The sequence below is a fragment of the Rhea pennata genome, chromosome 2 (genome assembly GCF_028389875.1).
Source record: "Rhea pennata isolate bPtePen1 chromosome 2, bPtePen1.pri, whole genome shotgun sequence".
NCBI lineage: Eukaryota > Metazoa > Chordata > Aves > Rheiformes > Rheidae > Rhea > Rhea pennata.
This window is the reverse complement of record NC_084664.1, coordinates 115,613,299-115,632,965: the sequence shown is the minus strand read 5'-3', so window position 1 is coordinate 115,632,965 and position 19,667 is coordinate 115,613,299. Positions and strand designations below refer to the sequence as shown.

At 36.6% G+C, this 19,667-nt stretch overlaps 1 protein-coding gene across 10 annotated transcripts in view; it reads left to right on the top strand.

The window, feature by feature from the left end:
* ZNF521 (zinc finger protein 521) overlaps window positions 1-19,667 on the top strand; it is a 231,687-nt gene that overhangs the window by 3,731 nt on the left and 208,289 nt on the right. For 5 of the 10 annotated variants that reach the window (XR_009957675.1, XM_062570232.1, XM_062570231.1 and 2 more), the window contains exon 3: window positions 15,089-15,148. The exons of 4 other annotated variants lie outside the window; for them this stretch is intronic. Coding sequence is in view for 5 of the 6 variants with exons in the window: in XM_062570232.1 (XP_062426216.1) it covers window positions 15,089-15,148 (60 nt within the window). In the remaining variant the exon portion in view is untranslated. Of the gene's footprint in view, window positions 1-15,088; window positions 15,149-17,459; window positions 17,537-19,667 lie in introns of those variants that run through there. One more of the 10 variants, XM_062570235.1, reaches the window with a different exon arrangement.

The window sequence follows — 19,667 nt, the reverse complement described above, 5'->3', positions numbered from 1 at the left end:
CTTTCTTCTGTACCAGTAGCTTCAAGAGTCCTTAAAATGAGAAAACAGCAACATTGTACGATTCAGACAGAGTAGCTTGGATTTGCTGACAATAAATTACTGATTTAAGAAAACCACTTAGTGTTCAGAATAGAGATGATACACATTTCTTCACAGTACCTTATTTGCTATTTTTCATCTAAAAGTAGGCAGTAAATCAATCATCATCTGTAATTATTGCTGCAGTAATTACCTTTGGGTAGTAGATTATCATTCTTGGTGGCCTTTGTTCAAATATCCTCTTCATTTTCCCTGTTTTATTTTTCATGAATCATGTCCATTTTTGAGTGGATTAATAGTGAATTCTGAAAAAGCTTGATTTAAGATTTCCGAATGGGCTAACAATATGAATCATATGAGAAGTTTAAAGATGCTTGTAGAGACATAGCATTTAAATTCATTGGTAAGAGTCTGCCCATCAGATATTACATCTTCATTTTTAGTGAAGAAAAAAAAGCTGTAAGTAGTGTTGCAAGGAGATTTCAACTGTGACTAAAATGCAACATTTACTTAAATTCTTTTTTTTGTACAAACTTAATAATATTTCAGAAAATATAGTCTACAGTTCAAAAATAAACAGTATTTCAAATTGCTTCTTGGAAAAACTATTATTTGAATGTATGTAAATGAGTTATTTAAACTCATGAGTGCTGTTTCACATCTAAATAAAGTATGGAGTTATACATTACATTTCCAATTTGTCATGTACTTAGCAACCCTTTCAGGGGGGAAGATATAAGAGATATTTTTGATATGTCTGTCACTTTTGATAACTTAATTTGAAACTTATATCTTAGGGGAATAGAGATACAAGGCAGGTAAATACATTAAAACAAAATGACAATCTAGTTTTTTATATTAAATGCATGAAACTAATGTTCATCTGAAACTGGTGTTAAGAAGTCGCTAATGACTAAATTTCATCTGTTTTTTGAAAATATACTTCTTTTGAATTACCCTGGTTTCTGTTTACATTTCTTTCCTTCTTTTTTGCTCTTTTTTTTCCCCTTCCTGCTTTGGTTTGTTGCCAACTTTGGTCTGACTGTCCCTCAACTCTTACCAATGATTATATCTCAGGTTTGGACTTAGGAAAGAAAAAAGGTACAGCCAGCATTAGATATGCCATCTACAATTTAAAAATAATAAAAACATTTATCCAAGAAAAAAATAAAATTGTATTTTCTGTCTGTGATAAGCATGTTTCTTATGAGTATTCTACAGGCTGTGGGAAAAAAAAAGACTGAAAGAAAGAAAATTACTTTCTGAAACATTTTAATTTGAATATCTTACATGGATTTAGGAAAGAGGAAAAGAAGTTCAACTGTCAGGTTCCTTTAGGTAAAGGAAGGATCAGTTGCATCAAACTTATTGGTCCTGACCTGTATTTCATTTTGCTCATTAATTTATTCCATTTCCTTGGCTAGTTTCTGCAAAAAATCTCTATTATATGCCATTTACCTGATCAAAACTGCCTAATGCATTTTGCAGAGAGGAGGGGGAACAGGAGAAAGGCAGATGGGGAAGATAAGTCAGAGATCCGATACCCATATTTAAAGCCCCCAAAGAGCCAGTGTGCAAATGAAGGGCGTCGAAGAACAGCAATTGGTATGACTTTCGTAACCCAAAATAGCTAAGGGCAACACCATTCCCTAAGTAAAACCATACTGGAGGCCCCCTGAGATGAGAAAGCAAAGGGTGGTGGGGGGGGGAGAACAGCTCATTTGCCTCTTGTTTAACTTGGCTGTTTGAATGGCAAACACTTTTTGTGACTTGGCATGCTTTGTAGGTATCACACTTAGGTTACTGACCTCCCCCCTGACACACCCACCCATCCTTTTTTTTGGTTTATGAGTTTTTAGCTTTGGGAGGGCTTGAGGACTTTCTTTTGCCCTTACTAACAGCTTTTGATGAGAAATTACTCATTTAGAAACAAATCAAAGTTATGAAAGTAGGGTTGCTTGTGAAGAAAAGCAGGCATTCTTTATACAGATCTGAATGAAAATGTAGTCTTACTAAATTTTAAACCCACATTTTTCTAAACTAAAGTCAGGTAATATTACATTAAAGTCACTCATGAAAAATCACTGAAACTGTAGGTGTTAGAAAATCCATCACAAGGAATGTAGCATAGCCCCACACATTTAATAGACACACTAATCTCTGAAAGTCACCTTCTAAAAACTTTTTGGTTTTGTTGTTGCTTCCAAGTAAATTTTTGCTCACTGGAATTTTGTGTCCTACGTTTGCCGGTGGTAATAAAATTACTGAATGTTTAGTTCCTAGAAAGCTGAGAAGGAAAAATTTGTCTACTGTATTACATATCTATGTTCTGCTTAAAGCAGACTTGATATTGAAATATTTGGCAAGCCCAGAGTGTTTCTTAAAGTTGTACCCTCTTTTTAAGGAAACATAAGCACCCGTTCCATCCTCGCTGAATTTACAACTGCAACTCAATTTATGCAGAGTGTTGGTGGACTTGGTAAATGTAGTTGCGTTTTAATGTGACTTGTTTTCTCATCATAAATTTAAAGCTAAAGGATGTTTCTTGTGCAGAGATGCAGATGGTGTGGTGTACTTCTATAGAAGGTAGACTAGTAGTGAATTAAAAAAAAAACTTAACAGCAGTGACAGTTCAGAGAAAAATTGACATTCAGATCCACTTCAAACAGTAGCCTTTGCATTTCTGTGCATCTGTCAAGTAGTTGAATGTTTATTCTCAGCCCCTAGCCCTCCCCGGCCTCTAAATTACAAGGACTAGACTCTAAAGTCATTAGATTGTCTGCTGATTAGACTATAATCAATCCAGCATAAACAAAAACAGCAATTAGTATTGGCATGATTTCTGTGAACTTGACTTAAGTTCCAGTATGACTGGTCCAAAGAATTTTTTCTGAACGGGCTGGTTTCAAGAACTCTGTTATTTTGGCATCATCGTCTTATAGGGAGGGAACAAAAAATTCGTAAGATTCCATTTGGCCTGAAAAGCAAAAACATCTGCTTGATGCATGAGTGGATTGCTAGCTTGTGTTTGGCCATCCAAAATAGGGTAAAAATTAAGATATTAAACGTAAAAGCATACATGAAATATCAAATTACAAGGAGGGTTTAAGATTAGCATCTTTTTATAGTGCAGGATATTTATAGTGTTTTTTTTTTTTGACTTGTGAAAGCATGCCCCTGCTCCTCTGCATATTAAAAAAAAAAAATAACAAAATGTCCCCAGCCTTTAGTAATTTTCATTGACCTTTGCAATGGGTAATGATATTGACTAACTTGATTAGCTTTAGGAGTGCAGTAATGCTACCATTTTGCTTTTGGGGCCGGGGGTGAGTTTTATTGACAATCACCATCTATTTTCTAAGGGCAGGTACTATTAGGAGTGAGCATTGTAGATTTAAACAGTTACTGGTTGAACTGCTGGTTTTCATAATGGTGAAATCTTGTGGCAAAGATAAATTAAGAGGTTTAGAAATACTACATGTTTGGTTTGATTTGGTTTTCCCAAGTTGCTGTTAACTTGTGCAACAAGGGAAGCAGCCAGTATGGAGGCATTTTCCTAATGTGTATAGGATAACATTGTCCACCATGATCTAAGATGACTTCAAAGGCTTTATATTGCTCTGTAATTCATTCTGTCCAGCATACGACTGGTTTAAAAACTCTTATTTCTTTGTTATGGAACACATGAATCAGTATTTAGAAACTCACACTTTCTGAAAAAAGTCTGTCTCTTAAATATCTGTAAATGAGGAGAGGATCTAGAAGAACTCTTAGCATTTTATGCAAAACTCATGGATTCAGTATTTTTGTGAGTAAAGCACTGAAAATAAGCTATGTGGAGTTGATTTTGTAAGTTGATTAAAGTATAGTATAAGTGCTGATATCTTAGGACAAACCTCTTAACATCTTTTCCGGGATGCATTTTAACATTTTCATTGGTTCCTCAGGAGCTATCTGAGGTCAAAATCAGTCCCTGCTGGGGATCAGTAAAAGCATTATTTCAGTTAATTCAGATTCATGTTATATATATGTATGTACATATTTTTTTCCCCTAAAGGGACAACATATAGCTCTAGGAAGAATTGGGTGTGTGTTATTTGGTATTGTGAAAGTATACTTGTCTTCTTCCAAACATGTTTTGCAGTGCTGCCACTACAAAGCACTAAAGTTTCTAAAGTTTTCTCTTTGTAATAGTCAGCACAAGGGAAGCTTTTAAATACTTCTAAATCATTATGCAGTTCTTGGCTTAGATTCTGACAAAAGATGAATGTGTGAAAACCTAGAGAGGTAGTGAGATTTGTTTTTGTTTTAACTTTAATTCTAGACAACTTGAGTATTTTACCATGCACTATATTTCACCTCAAGTATGAGTAATTATGCTAGTTTAGCAATTATTAGAGATGAAATAAATTCTTTTGGATATGATCCTCCTAAATTTCAATAGCTTTAGTTTTAGCCAGGATAATGATCAAGGAGTAGTTAGCCATATGCCTAGGGACTATACTGTAGCAAAAAAGATAGGGCTGATCCTAAGGGTATCACAACATTAGAATTAACACTTTCATTCAGCCCTCCTGCTTCACAAAAATTCTTCTTTCTGTTCTGTTCACATCAGTGAGAGTGCACAAAATTCCCCTCTTCCAGTGGAAAGACATTTAAAGCAGGACCATTGTCCTCCAGTATTTAGAATATTACTTAACTCTAGTCACACTTCTATTTTTCACCTTCATGTTCCTTTAGTTTCAGACACTTTTTATCACTATACTGCATAGTTACTTGGATTCCCCTTCCCTCCCCCCCCTTTTTTTCCTGGGTTTAGTCTATTTCATCTGTGTTTTTCTAGTATGTGTGTGTTTCAGTCTTGTAGATTTTTCTTTAGCTAGAGTGATCCTGTGCATCATATACAGCAACATTTCTTTGTACACTTGAATCTATGTAATGTGTACTCAGAAGGGTTGTAGGATTGTCACTTATTCATCATGGCCAATTGAATATTAGATTCTGGGAGGAATGTGTTCTGTTTGTGGTTTCTTGTTCTTTTCTGTCATGGGAACAAGCCAGAGGGGTGCTTTCTGAGTAATTGATTCATCTGGTACTTTCACTTTTAATATAGATAAAATTAGGTACAATGTTAAGATTATGATTTTTAGTACTTTAAACTCTTTTAAAAGTCACTTGCACATCTGTTGACATAGTGACTTTTCCTCCCCCACACATTCATTAATGTGATAGGAGCCTACTATGATTCTTTAAAAATCAAATATCAGTAACCAGTTAGCCTTCTTATTTGGAAGTGCTAGATATTAGGCAGACAGCATTATTCCTGACTCAGGCAGGCACCTTCACGCCCGAAAGACAAATGAACAACATGGTGACAGTGAGAATTATCAGCGTTTTCCCTTGTTCCCAAACCCTGTTTTCAGAGAGCTTGCTTATGCGAAGCAATAGCCTGGAATAGGAATTTTGTCCTCTCTACCAAAAGAGAGCACAAAAAAACTCTGAGTTTCTTGTACAGGCATAGTACCATAGAAGCATGGGAAGCAAAGATGCTTTAAGTTTAAATGTCCTGCTTAACTTCACAATAGATGACTTTTGTATACAGTCCTTGAAGCTTGTTATGCAATTGTTAGTTTTTTTCAGATTATGAATCTCAGGTGATTGATTTTTAAGTATAATTTTTTTGTTGTTCATGTCTTTTGGTAACCTATCAAGTTCAACTGCTGTTATTGACTCATTAACTTTTTGAAAGGAACTTTAAAAACAAAAACAAAAGAACTACTGTGTTACTGGACCGGATGATGCGATGTTGTGAGGCAGTGTCCTTGGGAAGCCTAGGCTGTGCTTCGGTCAACAAAACTTTCTCTGGCACTGAATTATGATGCCTTTTTTTTTTTCTTTCCAGGCAGAGTCAACAGAATTTCTAACTTTCATAGTGGCAGTAGGAAGGGGGAGGGGAAGGGGGAAGTTAATTATTCTCCACCTCCAAAGAATACAATTGCAAGGAAGGAACTTTCTGATTCACTGGTTCCAGGACAACAGGATGTCAAGATGTATGCCTGATGTAACATTTTCTCTCTGAAGATGGGTGGAGGAAATGGAGTACTATTGGCCTGTGTGTGTAACTGCTTGGAAGGGATTGGATTATATGATTATAAGGAGCTAAAGTTTAGGAAAAGATTTTGCAATTTCTAGTGAAACTATTAGGTAGAAGACTCACCAGTCAAGTACAAATATAAATCAGTGAAGGAAGGGCTGAAAGCTCAGAATGCTAGGTCTGCAAAAGGGCTCGTGTGTTGCAGGGTGTGAGTACTGCAGTGCTTAATTTTCAGGTGGCTGGCTGCCTAGTAGAATAGTGATCTTGCATTTGGTGCTTCAGTTCTTAATACAATTCATGGGTAAGTTAGGCATTTGTGAATGCAACTGTTGAGTAGGAACTACCTCAAGAACACAGTATGAAATACTTGTGAAGAATAATGTGTCTTAGCTCCTGCTGTATCTAACTTTGTGCAGTAGCGTATCTCATAGTCAGCTGTCACCAGTCAGATGCTGATTTGGAGATAGGTGAGATGTCCTTCCCTCCCCAAAAGGAGGGAATTAAAGGGTCATGGTGCTGCTGTTTCTCTCTTAGTTTGCTCTGCTAGGATGTGAGAGATGGGGGGGGGATGTTCTGTTTTCTGCTCTGTCTAAGGATATTTGAACCCGTATCTCCTAGGGAGGTATGCCAGTCACTACTACAGCAGCATATAGTGGTGAGAGTGTGTGGCCCTTTTTGCTTTTGTAGATTATATTCCACTCTTCAAAAGTATAGTTAAGTATTTATTGGGCAAGAGAGTGAGAAAGTGTGCTCACACACAAGACTCATGGCACTAATGGCTTGAGTACCAATGGAGAAAGGGGAGACCTGAGTTTTGGTCTGCTAAGTACTTAATGTAATTTATTTCTTGATGAATTATTTCACTGAACCTAGAATTGGAATCCATGTTTGCCTCTTCCTGGGTGAGTATCCTAGTGACAAGGATATGGTGTCTCCATCTTTCTAGCTCAATGAATATTATAGGTGAGGTATGACAGCTTCAGCATAAATGAATGAGTGTTCCTCAAGTCTGAGGGAAGGAGCTCTTTCCTAGAAAACACATGACACCAGTACAAATTCTTCTGATAGAGAAAATGTTGAGCTTGTGCCACCCACATCCTGGGTGAATGATTTAACCAGTGAGTATGGGCAAGAAGTGGAAAAGAAGATGAATTTCAACATATACTTTTTCTGCTAGTATATGGTAACAACAAGGCAAGGCTATTAAAGCTCTGAGGAACTGTAAAACTGAATCCAAAGCCTGAGCAGGCAGGAGGATGTTTAGTCTTTTACTAGCTAGCTGCAGTGCTTTTGGATTGATTTCAGCATTGAGCTACACAGCTCTGAGAAGGCCTGTGTGATAAAACCACAGGTATTACCTGAGCTGTGTGGCATCTGAACAGAACTTTGATGCAAGGTCACTTCGATAGTTTTTGGGCTCTTGAGCTCCTTTGCCATTATAGACCATGTTGAGTGTTGTTCTAGAAAGAAAGACATCTAGAACAGAGCAGAGAGTTTGAGGGATCAAGAAGAGATTTATAAAACCATGGTACACAGCAGACATAGTTCTCTGGTAAATCAAATTAGTTGAACAAGGTGTTTTTGACTGACATAAATGTGTGTCATTAGGTAATAGAGCCAAGGAAAGAAGCCATATTTTTATTTTGGCATTGGAAAGGTGTCAGGTGGCCCCAAGTCCTAAAACTAAGCACCTCATTTTAAGCACATACATAAATGGCTTAACTTTCAGAGGTAATAGACATCTCCAGTAACGTTCACTGTAGATCTTCATATCCTTTCCTTACATATTCTGTCTTCAGACATGCGAGTTTAAAAACATTGGATATCTGGAGGTTCTGTGTTCCATGCATCAGATTGATTCAAATTGCTCTCTCTTGCTGAGCTCAGGTTTTTGTGGACAATGTTTAATTAATGTCCTATTTTCTAAGCATAATTAAAAAAAAAGTCTGTAGGAATAACAGAAATTCTGATTATGTACCTCTGAAGGAGCTTAGTTGATACAGAGCTTCAATATTTTGGGAGGAATCTGCACTCTGTAAATGCTCCTGTTGAGTACTGGATTTGGTGATTAGGCTTAACGTTTATCTTAGCCTCCTGACTTTTCCTCAAATGGATTGGATGTCCATGGTGACATTGTCAAAAATGGAGACAGAATACTCACTTAGAGGCAGGGAGGATAGCTAAAAGTCCTGATCCCAGGACTAAGATATGACTCCCAGAGTGACTCCCTCCTGCTTTGCTGAGTCTCACCATGGTCCTGAATTTGACACAGAGGCCTGTTATTACTTACTGGATTGCATAATAAAGAATCTTAGGGATGTCTAGAACTTGCTTGAGGTTTATAAAATGCTTGGAGATTCTTTGGAGAAAAGTACTTTGTAAAGCATTATGGTTATTAGTTTATTTTAAACAGTCAAAATATATAGGTATGTAGATGTGGCCTAAGCCTGTTACAAGATAATGATTAGGGAGACAGATTAGCATTCTGAGCAGGGTTAATTCATGTATTGGTTCAGTATCCAGAAAATAGTATCTCCCATCCTCACCTTTGAGGATTCAGTAGAATTATTCCTCTGTTGCAGGAAGGAGAGTCTTCTGCCTTTTCTGCACAGTGTTGTGTAAAATTGGACATCTTTGGATTGTCATATTTGGACATTGTCATCTGTGATACCAAGGGCTGAAAGAATATCCAAAGGATTTCTTAAGCATAATTTGTTTCCAGTTAAGTATATTTATTACTTTTGTGTTTATGAGCTGCCTAGGAAAATACTTCTATTTTAGCGTAAGAATAATATTTTCCGACCACTACAGTCTAATTGAGAACTCCTAATTCAGTCTTTCCACAAGAATAACATTAGCGGGGGGGGGGGGGGGGGGGGGGGAAGCAAGCTCAGTGTTGGAATAGACTGAAGAGAGGAGTAAAAAACATGAATGCTATGAGGGGTTTTGTCTTCTTGCAAAAGCAAATGCTGGAAAAATGCTTTATGTAATAAGAGTCTTTTAAGGAAATTAATCAGCATGTAGGTTAGATTTCCAAGTATTAATTTAAGAAAATGCTGCTACAATGCAGTGCATTTGGAAAAAAAAAAGGGGGGGGGGAGGTGGTGGTGGAGGGGATATGTCACAGGAAAACAAATCAGAAACACAAATAATCATGTATATGATTAATAGAGTTTATACACAGGGCTAATTTTCAATAGAGTTTTGGAATGTAGGTATTTGCAATGCTATTTTGCAGTTGTATTTCTTTCCCAGCTCTTCTCACACTAATCTTATTGGGTGCACACACATTTGGGAGTCAGAATAGTAATCGAGTTTGTGACTAGTAGTTGATAGGTGTGTACTGGTATTGGGTGATGCTGTTCAGAAAATTAGACTTTGTTCATGGTCCTGACCTTTTATGAATGCGAGCTGTCTTAAAGGACATTACGAAGCAACCTGAAATGTTTATTGACTTCCGGGAGTCATGTATGCTGCTGTTCACATGTGTGGCATAGCTGGGTGTGAAAATATGCATTTGCATGTATTGGCAAGAAGAGTTTAACGGATGAGCTTTTCTTAGAGTACTGGTGGTACACTAAGAAGTACCTTGGGAGAAAAGAAAGTGGGGAAAGGTGTACCTTAGCAAATGACACATTAGTATATGATCCTCCTGCATTTAATGCTTCTCGAACTTCCATAATTTCAGTTTTGTATCCCGACTGCACCCTTATGGAGATGTATTTCCAGAGCATGTTATTGCGAAGTGCGAAATGTCTTCAAAATCTGTTGAATTTAATAGAATTACAGGAGGTGCCAAGCATTCTCTAAGTGGCCCTTAAATTTGCCTTCTGCTATGTGATTATCTTATCATACTTAATAGCTACATGTAGATGGTAGCACTATGAATGTCCTCTTGGTTTTTATGTGGTCATGAGGAGGAAGGAGAGGAAAGCTAGAAGGATGCTTCCAGAAATTACAGTAACTTGTAGGTACTAAAATAATGACACACACGTTTTATTTCTGTTCTGTCTGGGTAACTCAGTAAATTGTGTATTGATTATGCTAATACAGCCAGTGTCTCTATTACTTGTCTGCAGGTATTATTCAAACATGTAGATAGAAGATTCACTTGGCAAAGTTACCATCCTAGGAAAAGGATGTGCAAGATGGCTTTAAATTGAATTACTAATTGTATGCTAATGGCAATTTATAGATTAAGTATTGAGTTATAGGAAATGCAAGGTGCAAGTTAAAAATACGTATTGTAATCTTCCTATCACCAACAATCTTAGTTGCTATATTAGATTTATTTTCACATCTGTCAAGGAATATGTTTTAGGAGGAGATAAATCAATAACAATTTATTTTTATAGTTTATTTTGGAATATGTGGCTTTCTGTGCTTTGTTTAACAAACTGAAAGGAGATTCAGATATTTGGGGCAGTGTTTTTCTTTTTTTTTTTCTTTTTTTTTTTTGCTTTAATTTATTAACTCAGCTAGATGAGAACATAGACTTTTTTCAATTATCTTTTGCTTTTATTTTTTTTATTTTCTTATAGCTCTGAAGCTATAAATCTTAACCAGAGTTCTCCAAAAGGATTCCCTTTCAGTGAAAATGCCCTTTTTCACATTTCAATTTTATCTGTTTCTTTTCCGTATGAGGTTTTTCCCAAGCATAAACCAGAAATGACTGGTGCTCTTCCTTAGGGTGCTAACACTACCGATTAACTCTTCAGTGGAGGAGAAGCCTAGTCAGTCAGTGGAATATAAATGAGATTTTACAAGTTAGGAAATCTGCTTATGTGTTTTATCAACTTTGTAAAATATCCCTCCTTTATATACCCGCCATGTGTCCAGGACAAGAATCTAGGCAAAAGGGGTGCAGTCTTCATTGGTCAGCAGGTGTTGCTGTAGAGCAGTCAAGAGATCTACTATTTTTAGGACCTCTATATCAAAATTCCCACAGATTTTCTTTATTGAATTGTCCTTCATGGTACTACTTGGACTTCTTTAAAAAAAAAAAAAAAAAAAAAAAAAAGCAGGAGTTGGTCTTGATGTTAACACTCACCAGGCTAGGCATGGGGGATGCCCTGAACTGAAACCACGGTTTGCCTTGAACTCTCACTGTCTCTACCAAAGCTGAAATGTCCTAACCTTTTGCACAGATATAGTCTCTGTTTAAAGATGCATTTCTGCAATAAAAAATTTAAAAACTGGTATGTTTCCAAACCACAAGCTCTTATAATGGGAGATAGAATTGACATCCTGGAATCCTGTTTCCCCATGTTGAGATTTTCTTTAAAAAAGTCACTCTCAAGAAGTGTGGTGCCACAGTTGTGGTGATCTGGTCTTTTTGAGAAATTTTACATTTTGTATTTCCTGTTTGCTTTGTTTTTCAAAAGTTGCACTGGGAAAATACGTAGTAGGGAATTTGTTGTTTTAAGCAGCAGATAAGTCAATCAAGAAATACTTAAACATCTAATAAAGCAGGTTATCTGTGGTCAAAAACACATAATTGTACAGGCAAGGGATATTGTTACGTTCATGACAATGTTATTTCAAATGTATCTAGAGGCACTATTTAGGCATAACTGTGCTTATTCATAGTCTAGTTTCGTAAGCAATTGTTCTTGTTTCTGGAGGCCTCTCCTTTTATTAGTATTCCATCACTTTTTGTTATCTAGAAATTCTCTTACCTTGTGCTAGGATGTGGTAAATACACTACTGAAGATTACATCCTCGTGCAGTTACAGTCTTAAGAGTATCAGTAATTTTGAAGCTTCAGTTAATAATGATACCACATGCATGTACTGTTTTATATGCATATCATTCTTATATTGTTGTGCTTCATGCTAGTGTGACAGGAAAGTTTTTGGTCAGCAAAATGTAAAGCATCTAGTTACTCAGGTTTTGTTTAACTTTGCCTTCCTTTTGCAAAAGGAAATAGTATAGTTACTGTTTGGGGAAAATTAACGTTGAAGTTGTCTGAATATCACGCTACCTTTTTTAGTCAGGTGAGTTTAACAATGACCTGGTATCTGAAATAATACCGAAGTTTTCATAATCCAGTTGTGGAAAGGCATAAAGTGCTAAAAGAGGGATTTCTCTGTTGTTACCAACTGTAGCTTACTTATTGTAGCAAATACCCATATTGGAGGAATCATCTGACTTAATGCAAATGAAAAATGAAATGCTATTTTGTAGATTACATGTATCAATGCTGAGATTTCCGTTATTCTGGGGATTTTGTAGGATGGTCTTTTTCTTCCCTTTTTTTTTTTTTTTTATTTCCCCCTAAATGAGGTTTAATATTCCTGACAAATATGTCAGTCTAGTTGAATATTACTAGGTTTATGCTGTGGCTTGTTGTGACCTACTTGGTTCTTTTGTGACTCGGAATCCTTAAAGAACTTAAACAACAATTTAGAAAGATGCTAACCACAAAGTTACCTGCTCTGATGCTGGTTTCCTTTTTTTGTGTGTGGTAAAGGCATAATGGACAGTCTTTGTTAATCTGCAAACTTTAACTCTTCTACCATATCTTCAGACCCCTAAATAGTGGAGAGGTTTTAAACAGTCCATTTCACAAGGTATATGCTGGCACATTTTTGCATTACAAAAAATGCACATGAAAACAATTTGTTAGGCAGTATCCATGTTCGTTCAATTTTAGACTTTAAATGTTCAGCGTAGCTCTCAGTCAGCAGTGCTATCTGACCAGATTTTAGTGCATGCTCACTGCTTGTTAGCAGTGAGAGATTCTGGCACTGCGGCTGCTGGCAGTAGTCATTCAGTACAGAAGAGCAGAAGGATGAACTCTTACATTTTAATTTGCATACACTTGTAGTTATAAGTGCAATCCACTTTAAACAAGCAGTTCTTCTTTACTTCTTAGTGGATGGCTGCTTAATTCTGAAGTTTCCTCACATGGGGAACTATTCTTGAAAAGTTTGGTTTTTGGGCACCTCAATTCCATCCCGAGCTTAAATAGTTAGAATTTTTGAATTGTCTTTTTGGACTGAGTTCAGACTTAAAACCTTCATCATAGTTGGGTATTTCATTTATAGATAGGTCTGCGATCTTTAGTGTGGTTGATCAGCACATACTGATGACCAAGATGAGTTTCCTTTTCAAGGGTGGAACTGGACTGATTATTCAGTTTTAAAGTTTGTTTTTGAGATCGTTTTGTTGTAAATAGATCAAAATCTGGGGGTGGGCATAAATGGGGTCATGTTAGACTTCTTCAGAGGTTTCACTAGGTGCTTTTTGTGGGGGGGTCAAAAATGGCAATATCTTATTTTTTTAATGGTATACTAGTTGTATTCATTATTGTTCTTCCTGTATTAATGAGTCTCACTGATCTGTGCTCCCCTAGTGCAAAATCTTTCTAGTTAGCTTAGTTTGACCATGTGCTCCCTGAAGCTCTGCTTTTCATGAGCTTTTCCAATTGCTTTCTTTGTCTGACCAGTTTTCTTTAGCTGCCAGGGCTGCTGGAATGACTGCTTCAGCATAACAAAGAAAATCGTGCAGTATTACTACCGCTGAAGTACTGGTAACTTCATGGCTATAAAATACATATTCAAGTGAAACAGGCAGCTTACAAAGTCATATTTTGTGAAATATTTGTCCTTATTCCAGATTTTAGGAAACTTTATCAGATTAACTACAACTCTGGGATAGAGTTGTTTACACTTATCCAAAGATTGTACTTGACTCTCTTTTTCTAATGTATTCTCTGTGTTTTGGGTTTCTGATATCCTTAGAGTGCCCTTAGGAAAACTGGTATTTTTTTCTAGAAACCCAGATTCTAGAAACCACAAGGTTTATGACAGTTTTGAGGCTGGCGGAAAAGAGGTAGCTGTGGAATGTATATGTGTATGTCTTCTTTTGGATATATGTCTAGATTTAAAGTGTGAGCCTGAGCATTGTTTCTTCTTGTCCCAAGAACCAGGAACCTCCTTCTTCCCTACCCACCCCCCCCCCCCCCCCAAAAAAAAAAAAAAAAAAAGAAACACTTAGGACTTTTAACTTAGTCTCGTGATTATTTTTTGAGGTCTGAATTCTTTAGAGTTGGAAATACTGTAAAAGTGCAGTCCCCTTTCAGCTTTTTCTCCTGTGGAGGGAGAATGAATTCTTTTCTCTCTGCTGTTCTCAAAATTCAAAGGACTCAGTCTTTGGGAGAATAAAAAGGAAGTGGTTCTGCCTTTTAGCTCTTCCCTTACTTTTACTTTGGAAGAGTCAATCTTACTTAGACATCATATCAGAGTATACCAGCACAGTTCTCTCTAATTTTTCAAAGTAGCAGCAGAATGGCTCTTGTTAGGTTCACTCTTGCCCAATAAGTTTTGAGTAGTGAATCTGACAAGAATTGTATTGTTTTTAGTTCTACTGCTCTGGAAAGCTGTGAGCCAAGGGAAAGATGCTGGCATTGTATATACAGTAAAACAGCATGGGGTTGGTTCTCCTTTGCAGGGCTGTCTGCACTGCTGAGATGTTTGCTACTGAATATAAGATTATTATTATTATTTTAAAGCTTACGTATGAATTAGCACACATACCTCCCCCATCTGCCAGGAGAAGGCTTTCACTTATCCATGTGGAGGGAGCAAGTGGAATCTTCAAACCCGGAATTATTCTCTCATTTAGTTGCATAATCAAATACAGTAGAGTGGATTGAAGAAACATGTCCCAGAGGAAATTAGATTTGTTTTTTAAGCCACGAAGCCTATTTGGTCACTCTGTTTTCAGACATGTAGCTTCCATACAGCAAAGTATTCTGGTTTTGTTCTCATCTACAGCTTTGCACTTTGCAGTGGACCTGTATTCAGTAAGCTGGTCTTGGCTGTGTTGTACAAGCATTACTGGCCTTCAGAACTGAAGCTAGTGCAAAGATGCTTGAAACACTACAACTATCAACCTAACATCCTTTTTTTTTGTTGTTCTGTTTTTGTTTTGTTTACTTTTTTCTGACAGTAGAAGAAAATGAAACAGAGGACCAGCAGGCAGGTGTGGGAAACACAGCCGCACAGACTGGTAATGCTGAATTCTTTCATTAGTGTTTGCTTCCTGTAACAGTGTGAGAGTTTTTTTGTATTGGGGTATTTTTGCAAAGCCCACACTCCTCCTCCTTCTCAGTTTCAACTCGGAATGCATTTTTGGGGGTCATGATGAAAAACGACCTCTCCCCTTGCCTTTCAGTTGCTGAGAATTAGAAATTCTAACTTTTTTAGGTCAACTAACTGAAAGGGAGATACTTACTTTCTAAAAGTCCACTTTTTTTTTTTTTTTTTTTTTTTTTATAAGTAATCTTTCTCTAAATTCTCCACATAAAAACCCACTGTATGCCAGTTCAGATGAACTTTAATATTCATTCCATTTAGGCTATTTTCAATATATGTGGATAGGGATCATTTATAATTGTTTGTATAATTTCTTACCTGTCAGAGACCCTTAATTTTAAGCCAGTGAGAACAGGTAGACAAACTTATTAAGTTAGAATCAGTGTAAAATGTATTGTTAATAATCATGAAGAAATAATTGTTAATTCTTATAACAACAAGAGCTCTTCTGTTCTTGCAACTTAATACTATTCTGGGAATTCAAGAAATACATCACTTCTGTCTTCAGTACTGATTCCACAGAATTTCAGATGAGTCTACACTGCCCTTCAGATGAGTGGTCTTATTCTTTCTGCTGAGGCCACCTTTTGGAGTAAGGACTGGTTATTTAACAGTATTCTTAGAAGGCTACTCATCTCTGCCTATGTGTAGTGTGTAGGTGACTTGTCAAGAATAGTTTGAGTCTCTTACAAATGTGAGAAACGCAGTTAACTTTTGTTCAGCTAGGATGCTGTATATTTGTGTTGTGTGGGTTTTGTTTTTGGTGATTACCTCCTTTAATAGGTTCTAGTGGCTCTGTGAGTAAACTGTATTGTTTAAAATGAAGAAATAAAGGTGAGGGAGTTCTCTGCTTTTTTGATGGAAAATTTCTCAAACTCTTCTAAATGTACTCAAACTCTTCTGAATGTGCTTATATCTCTGCTTAGTTGTTTATAAACTTGAAAGAAAACCCAACAACAAACTTGTACTTCTATAAACACTTCTAGTAGAAGAAATAGAGAACTGTGAAACTGGCGATCAGTATGACAAGGAATGATTACTCTTCTACGTTTTTTTTTCTTGAAATAATTTTCAATGGTTATGTTGTCTTGTTAGTTTGTTTATTCCCTATCCTGTCCTGTGTTGTCTCTATCTGTTTCTAGGCAAGTTTTGACATTCTGTTTCTCTCTAGAGCAAGAATGTAATGCTGATATTAAAAACCAAAAAAACCCTTCTGAAACAGCTAGTACAGAAGGCCCACACTGTATACACACTGCCAGAAGTTTTTATAGTAATACTTTGTATCTAAGCTCTGGCTCTAACCATTAAATGTGCTTTTTATAGAGTACCAAGTTATAAATGTAGTGCAGCTACGGCATATTAATCTTACTGCAGAGATTTAATGAGGCAGTTGTTTTGCGATGGACACTATTGGGAGCAGAGAGCGACAGAGTTTTACTTTACCACTGAGCTGAAGAAATATTCCTTGCCTGGTAATAATTATAACCACATGATTTTAGTTTTCCTTTCTTTTGCCAGCACTTTTCCATGCAGAAGTGGCTTGGAAGGAGGTCTACAGCAAGGCAGTGAAATGGATTGGAAAGTAGGCTGTTTTTTGGTAGTTTGACATTTTACTTGTGATCAACTATGGATCCTTATAGCATAGGCAGAAATATGTAAGAGGAGTTTCAAGAATACAGATAGTCTTTGCCAGTCCACTGAGATGGCTTTTAGATATTCATTACTTTTACTTGACTTTTATATGGGTTATAAAAAGTAAATGTGGTGAAACCTCAATTTTACATGGGCAGAATAGAATTTCTGCTGGTTGGCCTTAAACCGCTCCCATACTTGAAATTAATTGAAGTCTATGGCTTTATTACCTCCAACACTTTTAAGCCAATGCCATTTTTCATTTTCCCCAAAGTTGCAGTTTTATTAGGCCAAGTTACAGCAATAACATCCCTTATGAGGAGGAGGAAGAAGGGAAGGGGAGAACCACCTGCCAAGGAACATAGTAATGAAAAAAATCATGCTTCTTTGAATTTCCATTTATAAATAATGTTAACATAATCAGTAACAGAAGATAACTTTTTTCTTTTTTTTCTTTAAGTGCACTAATAGGCTGAATTTATTTCTTCTCCAAATACTTAACCCTTTTTTCCACACATTAGATAATTTTAAATAGTATCTGCAGGTGGAGCCAGGGTGTGTATATTGTTGCTGATATATATTGAAATTTTTCAGTTGTTGCATGGCAGTCCCTGAAACATGATAGGGGAGTCTCTGGAAATGAGAGCGGTGGTTGCAGATGTTGAGAAAGGTAATCTTAGTATCAAGACAATCTTTCATGAGGGAATTGTAGCTGTGTTTGTTGCAGATATTGGAGAGAAAAGAAATGTGGGAGATGGATGGCATTTGCCCTAAAGTCTGTGTGAGAGCATGAGCTTGAAATAGGAGGTAAAGGAACAAGAACAGATGAATGTATATTGCATTTATAAAATAGATTTTATTCTAGACTCTCAAAAGAGCAGCTCAAATAAGGTAGCTTTTCCTCAGTTTAAGTAACCATTCAGGGTTAGACTAGCTCTTCATGGAAGACACTTACTGTTGTAAGACAGTATTATTGAAAAACTATCTATTCACAAAGCCTCCAAATAGTATTTTTTTTTCTTTAAAAATCTTTTTATTTCTATGGTGACATTTCTTCATGAAAGTGGATCACAGTGGAAATGCATTCATTTGGAGGGGCTGAGACTGCCAGAACTCATTACACAAAGCTGTCGTAGGCTAAACTCGAACCTAGGTCCCAGAGGGTCCCACTTAAGTGTTGACCTAAAAACAAATGTGCCAGTTGGCTAGAGCATGTATTCTAAAGTTGCAGCAGAAGGGAATAAGCTTGACTGACTTCTGTCCCTGTAGAGTTTATATCTGCAAATGCAGAAGGAGAAGCAAAACATTTATTAGTCTTAAAACGATTCTAATTCTAATAACTGGTCTCTAAGTAGGAAGCTTTAAATTGAACAATTCTTTAGGCTTTTGTGCACTAAAGGGTGCATGTGTGCATAAGTGTGTGTGTGTGTTACTGAATTCCTGTAAAGTGCAAGTGTTTCTGAATAATAAGTCTTGAATTCCCTCCCCGCCCTCTTGTTTCCTTCAGCATTGTACTTAAAGCAGAGTCAGATACTACCCTTATTTTAAAACAAACAGGTCTGTAAACTTTATGTGCAGCATTTAAATACTCATGTTAAAATTCAAGCCCAGTGCCCACATTTCCCTGAGTGCTGTCAGTTTTATTAGATGAAACTGGGAGCTTGAGCTGAACAACTAATAGTATGTGATGTGCGCATGCTGCCTTCCAACAAGTGTTTAATGATGTTGGGGTCAGTTTGCAACAGTTAAGACAATTATTTCTTTTTCTGAACTACTTATAAGCTTGTGATCTTTTAACTACTTTTATTAAATTTGCAAAAGATTTTGGAAAATATAGTAGTAATGTAAGTTAATGTAAATTGTTCGGACTCAGATAGAGCATTAAAAAATGGTAGAAATTTCCTAAAATATTTGATTACTGTGACTGTGAAAATTTCCTGACTGCTCCTATATTTGAAAGTAGCTGTCCAAGTTAAAGTTTTCATTCTTACAAGAACCTTGTGGAAGTAATCTGTTATACAAAGCATCGTACTTTATGTGTAGGCAGTGCTTTTGCACAGAAAATATATTTTTGCCTTCAGGATGTGTTTTTTATTTTTTAAAACTAATCTGTTTTCCCTCTGTAATATAATTCCCTTAAAAATAAATTCTGCCCTTTACCCTTGTCAGAAAAATTCCTCGGTTTTGATCATGAGCCACATAGCATGAGGAAGACTTCCTGACATGGGTCATTTCCAGTTTCTGCTTGCATCTCCTTCTGTATTTTAACAGTTGAAGGGCAGAGGTACAGCAGTGTGGACCGAAGGATGTAGAAAGATGAGGAGAGCCCTGACCCTTGTGGGCAGTGCCCACCTTGTGCACAGTAGCAAATGCAGACAGGGCTGTGCCCACATCACTTCAGGGCACTCACAGAGGGTTTTCAAGTGGTTTAAAGTGGAATTCCACCCTTAATCCATTCTGATATGAACTGTGTATGTGAAATGCGTTTGCATCTTTTTAGTTAGAAGTTACTTTTAGCAAAGGTGCAGTAAGTAGTTGTGCATGATCCTAATCAATTGAAGTGCTAAATGAAGTGGGTTTACAGACACCACCTTTGTTTTGCTGCAGACCAGGAGCTTGTGCCTAGTTAGTCAGCCACTTGGCTTAAAAGCATAATGTCTTAAGATGCGCTTTCACAATCTCCTATTATTATGTGAATTTGTCCTTGTTTTCTAAAATGGCTTGTTTCAGTCTCAGTTCTCTCAAATATCTAAAAGGAAAAATGAAATGGCTAATGTAGAAAAGAGAAAAGTGGTGAAACA